The sequence below is a fragment of the Seriola aureovittata genome, chromosome 14 (assembly GCF_021018895.1).
Source record: "Seriola aureovittata isolate HTS-2021-v1 ecotype China chromosome 14, ASM2101889v1, whole genome shotgun sequence".
NCBI lineage: Eukaryota > Metazoa > Chordata > Actinopteri > Carangiformes > Carangidae > Seriola > Seriola aureovittata.
The window spans coordinates 92,601-105,786 of NC_079377.1; the positions used below are offsets into that span (position 1 = coordinate 92,601).

At 41.9% G+C, this 13,186-nt stretch overlaps 1 protein-coding gene across 1 annotated transcript in view; it reads right to left on the reverse strand.

Annotated features, from left to right (window-relative positions):
* Positions 1–23: 23 nt before the first annotated feature.
* Positions 24–13,186, reverse strand: part of pcca (propionyl-CoA carboxylase subunit alpha) — a 37,859-nt gene continuing 24,696 nt past the window's right edge. Inside the window, exons 19-24 of the mRNA XM_056394903.1 lie at positions 11,484–11,586; positions 11,105–11,203; positions 10,940–10,993; positions 10,151–10,291; positions 8,940–9,017; positions 24–655 (exon numbers count right to left, since the gene is read on the reverse strand). Coding sequence (XP_056250878.1) covers positions 587–655; positions 8,940–9,017; positions 10,151–10,291; positions 10,940–10,993; positions 11,105–11,203; positions 11,484–11,586 — 544 coding nt within the window. The 3' untranslated portion in view covers positions 24–586. The remainder of the gene's footprint in view (positions 656–8,939; positions 9,018–10,150; positions 10,292–10,939; positions 10,994–11,104; positions 11,204–11,483; positions 11,587–13,186) is intronic.

Sequence of the window (13,186 nt, forward strand, 5' to 3'; positions counted from 1 at the left end):
ACAACAGTCAGATAAACTAAAGGTGGAAAAGAAGGAGCACTTTATTAGTTGTATGTAGAGTGTCTTTTAGTGTCAGTTAAACCATTACATATTTGCACCTTGAACGGTATTGAGCTACACAAACTGTTCCATTCCAGTATAGCAGAGCTGAATAGACTCTTTTTGGTACTCTAATCTATGAAAAAATACATCTGAAAAATCAGCAGCGGCTTATAAAACCAAAGGTCCATGTTCTTCCATTATACTGGAATGGCAGGAAAATCTCTCAAAACTTTGGCAGGTAATCCAAAAGGCCAGAAAGCACAGGGGTAAAGTCAAAAAATGTTTTGTTTAGTAGGTGAACTGACCCTTTAACAAAAACTAACAAACAGGTCTAGAAAACACACAACATGAAGGAGTCTGCTCATACAGCTTGGCTTTGAGTCACCATCACGGAAACTAAACTGGTGGGGGCCGCTGTGGAGACTGACCACTGGCAAAACAAATCAAGCTTCTGTCTAGTCTGTTTGCTGTTTGGATCTTCGTCTGTGGACTCAGAGGAGTAAGGCTCGTCCTGGTGCTGATGTGACATGTCAAAGGTTCCGTTTTATTCAAGCTCTACCAGCAGGTCTCCCTCTCCCACCGTCTCCCCTGGCTTACAGTGGACACTCTTGACCTGGAAAGACACATGTAACCCACAATAAATTGGCATAAATAATTATAAATAATTCATTAAAATGCTTAAATAATTTAGTTAGAATTGTGTGCATTTCACTGAATAAAAGCAATTAAAAAATATCTGATAGTAATTTAATGGGTACAATTAAAAGTATGCGTATATAAAAATTGTAATGACATTTCCCCTCTAAGAGACTTGGTGCCCTGTTTTCTTGTGGACATAATGTAAGCTCAGAAAACACAGATAGAGACACATACACATGACAAACAAGATGGCGAGCCAAACTTGCGGACTACGTTCCTAAAGATACAGATTCATCATCACACTAGTAAGAAGACACACTGCGTGAAAGACTGTAACTGCTAGATACAAGTTACAACAATCCCAAACTCATTTTACGAGCAGAACCTGTCACACTTACCTATTGAGCCTCTGAACAACTTAAAGTAGAAGCTGCTAATAGTCAAGATGTGTATTGAAGTAGATATCACATTCCCTAAGAGCTTCCTTGGGTTGGAAATTGAAATGCCTACCTCAGCCTTGATTGTATCCGACATGCGCTTAACCCTGTCCTCACTTTTAATAGGCACCAACACTCTAAGTATCGTGTATGAGCAGTACTCAAACGCCACACCTCCCAGTCATTTCCCTATGTGTGGTCTTTAAAACTCTTGAAATAAGACAGACAGGAACAGACTCCAGTCTTGGAGTCATGAGACTGTTCAGCAAAGACCTCAAGATTATCGGCCCTGGTCAAACCAAAGTTGTGGAAGGATCAGAGCATCACATGGAAGTTGGATAATGGTTGAACCACCAAAAACCTCTTCCCTATCAGGTGGCGTAATGGTCACAAATGGCCCAGCAAGCCTTCAACCCAAACTGCCTCCCTGCATACATCCTCAAGAATGTTTCAAATATTTTTATTGTGAAGCAAACAATATATCAAAATATCTCCATCTTTGGTTTATACAATTTTTCACTATTTTGTAATATAAGTAACAAAGGTGTCCTACAAATAAGTACATAAATGAAAAACAATAAATGGGAGGAAAATGGAAAAAATATACAAAAGATAAGTACATAGTTACCTTTATTAAAACAAAATAAATAAATAGTAACTCCCTCCCTGACCCACCCCGTCCCACTCACCCAGTACTACTCAGGTTGTTCTACTTCCTGTTTCAAGAAAGAAATAATTGGTTGCCACGTCCTTTTGAAGTCTTCCAACCTACCACTAAGAGAATAACGAATCCTTTCAAGGTGTAATGTATCAGTCAGTGACGTTAACCATGCTTTGAAAGTAGGTGTCTCCGTTTTTTTCCAATGGAGGAGAACAAGTTTTTTCCCCACAGAGGAGACCATAGGATAGAAGGTGGCGCTGCCTATTCTGTAGGTTCCCAATGCTCCCTGATGTACCTAGTATAATCAAGAGTGGATCTGGTCGTAATGTAGTCTTGAAGAACTTTGAGAAAAATGAAAACACTGCTGTCCAGAAATTTTCTAGTTTGGGGCATAGTGTGTAACTGTGAAGTAGATTTGCCTCCGCTTGGTTACATTTTTCACAGGTGGGTGATATTTCTGGAAATATTCTATGTAGTTTTACTCTTGAGTAATGCAGCCTATGCAGAATTTTAAACTGGATCAGGCAGTGTCTAGCATTCAGGGAGCTGGTGTTGATATATCTCAGGCTTTCCTTCCATATATTCTCTGCTATCCCCGTACCCAATTCTTTTCCCCAGCCTTCCCCAATAGTGCTGTGTATAATTGGGTTGTAGCTATAATATGATTTTTTAAGGTGGATGGGAGACATCACAATAGCACCGATCGAATAGGGAAAACAATCCTCTCGCTCCATGTCCAGCCAGCTGGCAAGCACAACCGTCTCATCCAGCCAGTAGGAGATGCAACGGATATTTGCTGCCCAATAATACCTGATAAAGTCTGGAAGGGCCAACCCACCATTTGTTTTACTTTTGCACAGGTGCCTCTTTCTGATCCTATGCGATTTGTAGTTCCAAATAAATGAAAGAATCATAGAATCTAGTTTTTTAAAGTAGGTTTTACTAAGGAAGATGGGTAAGTTTTGTAAAAGGTACAGTAACTGAGGGAAACAGACCATTTTGACTGCATTCACTCTACCTATCAAGGAAATAGGAAGGGTTTTCCAGAACTCCAGTTTATTTTTAAACTTATTTAATATAGCCACATAATTAGCCTCAAATAATTTATTATATTTCTTTGTAATTTCTAACCCCAAGTACGTGAATTTCTCCCATGCCAATCTGAATGGAGTTCGCTCTAGTGCATCTGGGTCACTGCATCGCACTGGCATCAGCTCACCTTTTGTCCAGTTCACTCTGTATCCAGAGAACGAGCTAAATAAATCAATCGTCTCTAATAAAACAGGCATTGAAGTTTTTGGCTCTGTAATAAAGGTCAAAATGTCATCCACATATAGCGATATTTTATTTGTGGTGTAATCTGTGTCATAACCGTGAATCTCTTTGTTTGTGCGAATGGTTGCCGCTAATGGCTCCAGTGCTAGCGCAAACAGCAAGGGGCTAAGAGGGCACCCCTGTCTAGTGCCTCTATATAGGTTAATTGTCTCTGACATTGTCTGATTAGTGAGAACTCTGGCAGTAGGATTGGAGTAAAGTAATTTTATCCACGAGATAAATCTTGTTCCAAGTCCAAATTTTCCTAATACAGCATATAAATATGGGAACTCTACGCAGTCAAAAGCTTTTTCAGCATCCAAACTCAGAATGAAAAGATCTTCTATTGGGTGTCTGGGGGAATACAGGATATTGAGTAGGCGTCTAACATTATGAAATAAGTGCCTGCCTGGGATAAACCCGGTCTGATCTGGATGTATTAGCCTGGTTACAAGAGGACTGAGTCTCGAAGCTAGAGTTTTAGTCAAGATTTTCAAGTCAGAATTTAGTAGTGACACTGGTCTATATGAGCCCACCTGCTTTAAGTCCTTCCCCTTCTTTGGGATAAGCGTTATTGTAGCCTCATTCAGTGTTGATGGTAATTTGCCATCCTCCAAGGACTTCTTATACATCCTGAGAAGAAATGGGGACATTTTATTACTAAATTTTTTATAAAACTCATTACCTATCCCATCTGGACCCGCGCTTTTTCCATTCTTCAGGGAATTAATTGTTTTCCTTATGTCTCCCTCTGTGATTTCCATTCCTAAGGAATTCTGATCACTCAGAAAGTGTTGGTATTTGACATGCATCTAGGAACTGTTCCATAGTCTCAGGAGCATGTGCCTGGGAGCTGTATAAAACCTCATAATAATGGCGAAATGCGTTATTAATATCATTGTGTGAAGTGACAGGGGTGCCATTTCCTGATCTTATCTTATGAATATCTCTATCACTTTCCCTTTTCCGCAATTGTCTTGCCAACAGTTTGTGAGGTTTATCTCCAAATTCAAAAAAAGTCTGTTTAGTAAAAGTAAAGGCTTTAGAAATTTTTTCAGACAAAAGTGTATTGAGCTGATATTTGAGGGCTGAGATTTTATTGTGTTTCTCTGCAGAGGGCTGGGCAGCATTTTCTGCATCCAATTTTCGTATCTGCTCCTCTAGATCCGCTTGCTTTTGATTATTGCGTTTCTTTTGTGAAGACTGATATTGAAAGACTCCCATAAAAGAACTGGGGAGATGTCATCTTTATCATTTGTTTCAAAAAATATTTCCATCTGAGTCTCCAAATATTCGCAGAATTGTTTCCTTGTTAGCAACTGTGGGTCAAGCCTCCAGGATCTAAAGTTCCTCCTCAGCTCAAGCAGCTTCAGTGAGACAGAAACCGGGCAGTGGTCCGAGATTATTATGTTGTGATATTTAGCATTATTTGCCCCAGATAGAAGTTTGCTGTCTAACAGAAAAAAATCGATTCTGGAGTACACATTATGAGTTCGAGAATGAAATGAGTACTCTCTACCGGTTGCATTTAAGATTCTCCACACATCCACATCCCTATAGTAGATTTGTGTAGAAAGGGAACATTTTTACGAATTATTATGGCTGCTCCCCTTGCTTTGGCTGTAAATTTGGAATGGTATACTTGTTTATCCAACTGGCTCTAATTTTATTGTGTGCTTCATTTTTCAAATGTGTCTCCTGTAAAAAAATTACATCTGCTTGGATCCGTCTCAAATGAGATAGTACCTTCCCTCGTTTTACCGGTTCATTAATTCCATTTACATTCCACGAGCACAATGTTAGATTTCCTCCTGTTCTCATGTCTCCCCTTGCCATGTCAGTGTGTGTAGTCATGATGACACATCTGTTCCAACTGTGATTCCTAACATGGCATCTCTATTTCTGTGTATTTTGTTCTAAGTAGTACTTTTGCCCACCCTGCCCTTGTCCCGATACGCACCGTAAAGAAAAACCCTAACAAGAAGAAAAAGCCCGCCTCCCCACGGGTCTACCTACAGTCAAAAACCTGGGAGTGAAACCCGGCCTCCACCGCAGAGGTCCGATCTCCCCAACTCTTATCAAAAAACCTGTTCTTAATCATTATCATGCTCCTACAGTAACTGTGTAGCTCAGCAGTTATGTAAACAACCAAAAACCTTAATAAACTGTGGTTATATTGATTCTAACGATAACTGGGAATATTCATATTCAAATGATGAATAGAGAACCTTAGGCTACATTCTTTAGTTCCTCTCCTGATGCTACCATCTAGTCCGGGTTAAATGCGCATATGAACATGAAGAATTTTATGCACAGCACCACCTGGAGTGGGGGAAGGCGCTAACCCTGTTATCAGCTCAGCAAGAGAGCTTCTATTTGTCTTAGCTTATTAAATCAGAATGTGAAAGGAATATCTTATACCCCACTGAAACTATTAATATTAATTGTGGCTTTAAATGTAAACAAAACATCGGTAAATGCCGTGATTTCTGGTCACCTGTTGAAGTCCTCAGATTCCGTTCATCTCCGGGAATGAGATTTACACATATCTGGACTGTTGTTATAGTCTCACCGTCTCCTCACTCTGATGGCCCGAAGTGGCGGGTTGCGTACTCGCGCGCTTCCTCTGGATCTGTGAAGAGCCTCTCTGACCCGTTGTGTGTCACCCGTAGCTTGGCAGGATACAGAAGTCCAAACCTAACCCCGGGTTTGTCGCGTAGTAGCTTTCTGGCTGGGGTGAAAGCAGCTCGGCGTCTTGCGATTTCAGGTGGCAGGTCTCTGAAGATCTGTATCCGCCGGCCCCGGTACATTAGATCTCTGATGGATATCGCCTTCTGCATTATATCTTCATAGGTGTGGCAGTAATGCAGCCTTGCAATAAAGTGTCGAGGGGGTTCATCATTGCCGGGTCGTTTCCTCAGGGCTCTATGGGCTCGGTCTATCACTGGTGTCTCTGTTAGGTTTAACACTTCTTTTAACAACTGAGCCACAAACTCTCTCGGCTTTTGGCCATTTTCATTCCCCTCTTTAATTCCGGCCACTCTCAGATTCTGTCGCTTCGAACGGCTTTCCAGATCAATGCATTTCTCTGATAGTACTTCGACTTGCCCAGAGAGCCTCCCCACTTTGTCTTCCAACTCTTGTATTGTGTCTGAAGTGTCGTTAGCAGCATCGGCTAGCTCCTTCAAAGCTTGGTTTTGTGCGCCCATTTGGGTATTAAGCGCCAATATTGCTGTGTCACTTGCGGTTCTCAGCGCAGCTATCTCCCCTCTCAAGGTGGTAGTTACCTCTGAGATCTCCGCCTCGATCTTCTGCAAATGTCCGACTTCACACGTGCTAGCTCTGCGTGTAGTGATGTAATGGCCTTTAGCACATCGTTGCTATCCGTCTGCTGGGCGTTCTCACCGGCTCTCGTCTCCGTAGTCGAGCCCGAGGCTTCATGCAGAGTCGTCTCCTCGTCCAGGTCGTGTTTTGCATTAGTTTTCCTCGGCATTTTCGACATGCCCGTTCTCGTATAACAGTTCTCAAACTGTTAATGGGTAAATTTCCCAAAGTTTCGTTCGTGTGGCTTTGTTGAAATGGAGTTTTAAACTTAAAATCTGCGAGAGCTACTGAAGAGTGCGTCCTACTCGCTCATCGCTTCCCGCCTCTCTCCCATCCTCAAGAATGAATCAGACCATGATATCACTATCTCTCCAAAGAATGTGATAGCTAAAGTGAACTCTGTTCAAAGTGTTAAGTCTGTCACCTCTGGCAGCTCTGACACACCAACCAAACCCGACCAAAAACCAAAGAACAACTTTAACTTTGGAGACTCTTCAATAGCCAATGAATGGAAAGAACGGATAACTGAAAAACTGAACTCCATGCCAGATGTGCTCGCACAGCATGACCTTGTATTTGGGTGCACTGACAAAATAAAATGTCACATAAAGCTCAGTGATGAAACACCATTCAAGCACAAAGTGAGACCTATGCATCCACAGGACATTGATGCTTTAAGTAAGCATCTTCAGAAATTATCTGTGAGTCAGAGTCTCCCTTCTCCTCACTGACTGTAGTCATCAGATAGAAAAACGGTGGTGTCAGACTCTAAGCTTTCTGTAGTCAACGCAACCTCCAAACGGTGAAGGATTCATATGCCTTACCAAACTTAGGAGTCTTTCTCAGCTTTGAACAGATCCAAATGGTTTGCAGTACTGGATCTGAAGTCTGGCTTCTACCAGATTGAGATGGAGGAGTCAGATAAAAACAAAACTGGATTTGTCTGTCTTGGGTTCTTCAAGTTTAATAGGATGCCACAGGGGATCCCCAACACCCCTAGCACATTCCAAAGACTTATGGAGCATTGCATGGGAGAGCTAAATCTGAAAGAAGCTTTGTTTTCATCAACGATTTGATAGTTTTATCCGTACCACTGGAAGAACACGAGGAAAGACTGCTAAATGTGCGCAGCAGGTTGAGGAAGTATGGCCTGAAACTGTCTCCTGACATATGTAAGTTCTTTCGGACATCTGTCAAGTACCTAGGCCACACTGTGTGTGAAAGAGGCTTAGAAACAGACCCTGAAAACCTGGACAATCTGAAAGATCTAAGAACCTTCCAGGGATTCTGTGGTTATTACTGCCAATTCATAAAAGACTACTCAAAGATTGTCAAAACTCTCTATGCACTCATTGCTGGATACCCGCCACTGCAGCAACACAGCAACGTCAAAGTAAATAGTGAAATACCACAATCTTAAAGATGTCTTTCGTCGCAGATGGACAGCCGAATGACAAGTCGCATATGAAATCGTCATCGAAAAGTTGACAACCGCCCCTGTTCTTGGGTTCACTGACCCGAAGTTACCCTACATCCTACACACAGATGCAAGCACAGTGGGTTTAGGCGCTGCCCTGTATCAGGAACAACAAGGACAGAGATGTGTCATCGCTTACACAAGCCGCAGCTTATCACAGTGTGAGGCCAGACATCCAGCTCACAAATTGGAATTCCTTGCCCTTAAATGGGCAGTAACAGAGAAGTTCCTTGCTGTCACCAACAGCAACCCACTGATCCATCCTCACCTCTGCTAGGCTTGATGCTACAAGCCACAGAAGGCTGCAATACAGATCAGGAAAGCAAAACCAGGACTCAGACCAACTGTCCAGAAGTCCAAACAGTGGAATAACAAACAGGTACGGTAATATTCATTCAGTTTAGATTTGGAAACTTATTCCACCTGTGAGGGGAAGAAAAAGAGTTAACTCAAAAAACAGAACCAATATAGGTATAGCTTAGTAACCTAAAAGCAAGATAACCACTTATAGACCGGTCTAATAATAGAAAACTAAATTTGAAATTCTAAAATAAAGAATTTTAACAAACCATCCAATGTGGGTGTATTATCTGAACTAAACTATTCCTAACCTTGGTAAAATAATTTAAATGAGGAAAAGTGAGTTTGATTTAAATTCTCATTACCTGCAGGACTATTAATTTGATTGAGTAAATTGTTCTATGCTGTCAACCCCACTCTAGTCAAACTTAACACTTGTCCAGTACAGTAGCTTTATTAGTGTCATATATGTTCATATGAATGACACACCACCCACCCACAGAAAACACCTGGTAAATGTGTTTACACTTAATGAATCTGAAAGAACATGAACAACATGCTCCATTATTTTACTTATTTCAGTTTAATGTGTCTTATCTGTCTCCAACATTAATTTTAAAGTAGCTAGAAACAGCTGCACCAACCAATGTTCTGTTTCGTTATATTCATTAATAAGGGTACACAGATCTTGCAGGGTTAGGGTTAGTGACTGACGATGACAGTGGTCAGTATTTCATACTGGTACCTTTGCTTGTTTGACAGCAGTCAAACTGTTCTGCATCTTCATGGCTTCAATCACACAGATCTCCTGACCTTCTGCAACCTACAACGACACACAAATGACCAGAGGGTAAGAACGAGTGTTTAAGTTCACCTATAATGTTTGCAGCTTTTCTGTCAGCACAGGAAAAGGTCTATGTGTGTTAGTGTACTGTAGGTCTATGTATGAGTGTATTGTAGGTCTATGTGTGTTAGTGTAATTTAGGTCTATGTGTGAGTGTATTGTAGGTCTATGTGTGTTAGTGTAATTTAGGTCTATGTGTGAGTGTATTGTAGCGCTATGTGTGAGTATGTTGTAGGTCTATGTGTGTGAGTGTGTTGTAGGTCTATGTTTGAGAGTGTTGTAGGTCTGTGTGTGTGAGTGTATTGTTGGTCCATGTGTGTGAGTGTGTTGTAGGTCTATGTATGAGTGTATTGTAGGTCTATGTGTGAGTATGTTTTAGGTCTATGTGTGTGAGTGTGTTCTAAGTGTGTGTGTGTGTGTGTGTTGTAGGTCCATGTGTGTGAGTGTGTTGTAGGTCTGTGTGTGTTGTAGGTCTATGTGTGTGTTCTACATCTATCTGTGTGAGTGTGTTGTAGGTCTGTGTGTGTGAGTGTATTGTAGGTCTATGTGTGAGTGTATTGTAGGTCAATATGTGAGTGTGTTGTAGGTCTATGTGTGAGTGTGTTCTAAGTGTGTGTGTGTGTGTGTGTGTGTGTGTGAGTATGTTGTAGGTCCATGTGTGTGAGTATGTTGTAGGTCCGTTTGTGTGAGTTTGTTGTAGGTCTGTGTGTTGTAGGTCTATGTGTGTGAGTGTGTTGTAGGTCTATGTGTGTGTTCTACATCTATGTGTGTGAGTGTGTTGTAGGTCTGTGTGTGAGTGTATTGTAGGTCTATGTGTGAGTGTATTGTAGGTCTATATGTGAGTGTATTGTAGGTCTATATGTGAGTGTGTTGTAGGTCTATGTGTGTGAGTGTGTTCTAAGTGTGTGTGTGTGTGTGTGTGTGTGAGTGTGTTGTAGGTCCATGTTTTTGAGTGTGTTGTAGGTCTATGTATGAGAGTGTTGTAGGTCTGTGTGTGTGAGTGTATTGTTGGTCCATGTGTGTGAGTGTGTTGTAGGTCTTTGTGTGTGAGTGTGTTGTAGGTCTGTGTGTGTGAGTGTGTTGTAGGCCTGTGTGTGAGTATGCTGTGTTACCGTGTCTCCAGGCTTGACGGACACAGCCACCATCGTGCCTGGCATCGGAGAACGCAGAATACTGCTTGTGTCTTCTGGGACTTTCTCTGGCATATAGGAGTTCAACTGTGCAGCTAACTTAGACAGAACATGAACCTGAAACTACATGAAAATACAGAATGTGAGAAACACGGGAAGGGGGTGTTTTTTCCTGAAATATGATTAAAACAGAGGAACACTGTCTCTTTTAAAGGGGAACTCTACTTTTACACGGTGCATTTACAGGTGTTGGGGAGTAAGACAGTGAACAGTAGAGCCAAGTGTCACCTGAGTCAGTCTGGTTTGGGTCAGAAGAACACCTTGAGTTATGAAGAAGTGAAGTCTGCTGAAGGTTAGAGGAGCTGCTACTCTATCTAATTTTTAACTTTCAGTCATAGGAGCTCAAATGAACTAAAACAGATGGATTGTCTGGACCACGTGTGTGGACCAGCTTTCTGGATTGTGAACATCGAAAAAAGCTGCCAGTCTCTTTAAGAGAACATTTATTTTGAAATTCAGTTCTTATATAAAATTGAAAGCCTGAACCTTTTGAAGGATTTGTACACCGCTATTCAGAATTCAGAAAACAGTAAGAAATCTTAATACAGCTGATGTATGTACTGTATACCATCATCTCTGTTCGACCCTGTGATCCATTGACCTCCTGTGACTGTGTTAGAGCTAACACTACACTACAGCTTAGATGTAACATGTGTGATGATGATATGTGTATGTGTGTGTGTGTGTGTGTGTGTGTGCGCGCAGACATACTGATGTGCCGAGGTACTGCAGGACGATCTTTCCTGAAGCACCTCTGGACAGACACTAAAACAAAAAGGACAAATATCATCTACATCTGCAGGCTGTAACTGACCTCTCTCTTCAGTATAAGGTAATAACAACCTGAACCTGTGTGTGTGCTGGTGTATGTGTTACCTGTAGCATCCTGTGTGTGCCGTTGATGGTGAGTGGCAGCAGTGTGGAGGCCAGGTTCCACTGTCCACTGACTTCCACCTTAACTCCATCGACTTCCACCTGCAAACAGATGACTGTTCTTCAGCAGAGGCTCAGAGACAGTGACATGCTGGTGTCAGTCTACACAGGGACTATAGCCACATAACTTATCTCTTCTTTATCTTAGGCTTTGATTTACAGCTGTTATTTACATCACAGCTGTAATTTTTCATTTCTCCTCTTTCCAGTATAACAGGGTCTTGTGCGTCATGGTCACTCTGTTTTCAATCACTCTTCACTGTTTAATTTATATGTAGATCAATATATAACATTTTCTCATGGATGCACTTTAGATACTCACAGTGTAAACATTTCCTGATTTAGTAACCTCCACAGCATGGTGTCCCTCCCCCAGCTCCACACACAGCTCCCAGTGGTTCTCTTTCATAGGGGTGGATGACACTCTGTAACACACACAGATCTTTTTATATTAATAGAGGCCAAAGAATCAGAGCTGCTTTTCTGCAGTAATAACACTATGTAGAAATAATCAAACAGCTACTCCTGTTCACCTGTGTCGCCTACATGCTCTAAACTGTGTTACCACGTTTGTAATGAAGCACACTCATGTCCTTTGTTAGTATTCTCTCATTCAAAACACTGTGTGTTTAATATTAAGATACACACACACAAATTATTAACATCTTATGTGTCAAGCTGTGTAAAAATTGGTTGGACAAATACAACTTTCTGCTTTACAATAAATAAACAATAATAATTAAATTAGAGTTAGAGTTTGGCAGTGGGATCAAAGATCCCCCTGAGATGAGACGTTTGCTACTGTAGCTGCTTCTCCGTCCTGCCAGAATTTTGTGGAGAGGGTGGTTGGTATTGTCTAATATGGCCTCCACAACAGTCCTGAGTGAGTCCAGACCCCTGCCAAGCACAGACCCAACCTTTTTGACCAGCTCCCGTTCATGTCTGAAATGCTGCTGCCCCAGCAGACTGCAGCATAGAAAAGCTTCACTACAGACGTGTAAGGACCTGAGCCAGCTCTGCCCCTTCTGGTAGATGGCATTCATGTTCAGGGACCAGTCCAGTGTACTGTCCTGGTGAACACCTAGGTATTTATAAGTGTGCACCACCTCAATGTCTTTCCCTTTTATGTTGACAAGGTGAAAGGTGGGCTTAGATCTCCGAAAGTCGATGACCATCTCCTTGGTCTTTGAGATGTTCAGAAAGAGGCAGTTCTTGTAGCTTCATTCACTGAAGGCCATTGTCAGATCCCTGCACTCTACTAGGATTAAAGTAGCGCAGCCTATACATATTAAGCTTATACCAGGGGCTAGCTAGGTAGCAGTGTAGCAGCATGTGCCTCTTGTAGCATGGCTTGATGGAGGTGGGGGTTTTGGTAAAAATAAAAAGCCCCTGCAATACTCCCATTTTTCCAATCAAGAAGCCACACTCTCATTGCAGTACTAACAATGCTAGGACATAAATTCAGCAAAGAGAAACTTCAGTTTTGCCAAAAAGAAGTTGAATATCTGAGTGGAAATAAGAGGTCAATTGCTCCCTCACAGTTAGAAGCTATTGCTAAAGATCCAAAACCACAAACAGTGGGACAAATGCTCTCTTTTCAGGGGATGGTGGGGTTCAGTCATCTGTGGCTTTGTGACTATGCTATCAAAACAGCGCCTCTGCGAGCCCTAATATGGGCAGCAGGACAAACAAACAACTCAACCCAGCTAGAGTGGACAGAGGAGGCAAAGGTGCCTTCCATGCACTAAAAGGAGACCTGCAATCTGCCCCAGCACTGGGAAACCCTGACTATTCCAAGCCATTACACAGTCATATGTTGCAGAAAAATCTGGATATGCAAGTGCAGTATTGTTGCAAGATACACCAACATGTAAACAACCATTAACCTACTACAGCACCAAATTGGATAAGATTGAATCAGGCTGGCCACCCTGGTATCAGGGACTGGCAGCAGCAACCTTTGCTTTTCAAAAGGCCTCAGCGTTAACAATGGGACACAAGGCCTTGCTCATGAACCCGCAGTTC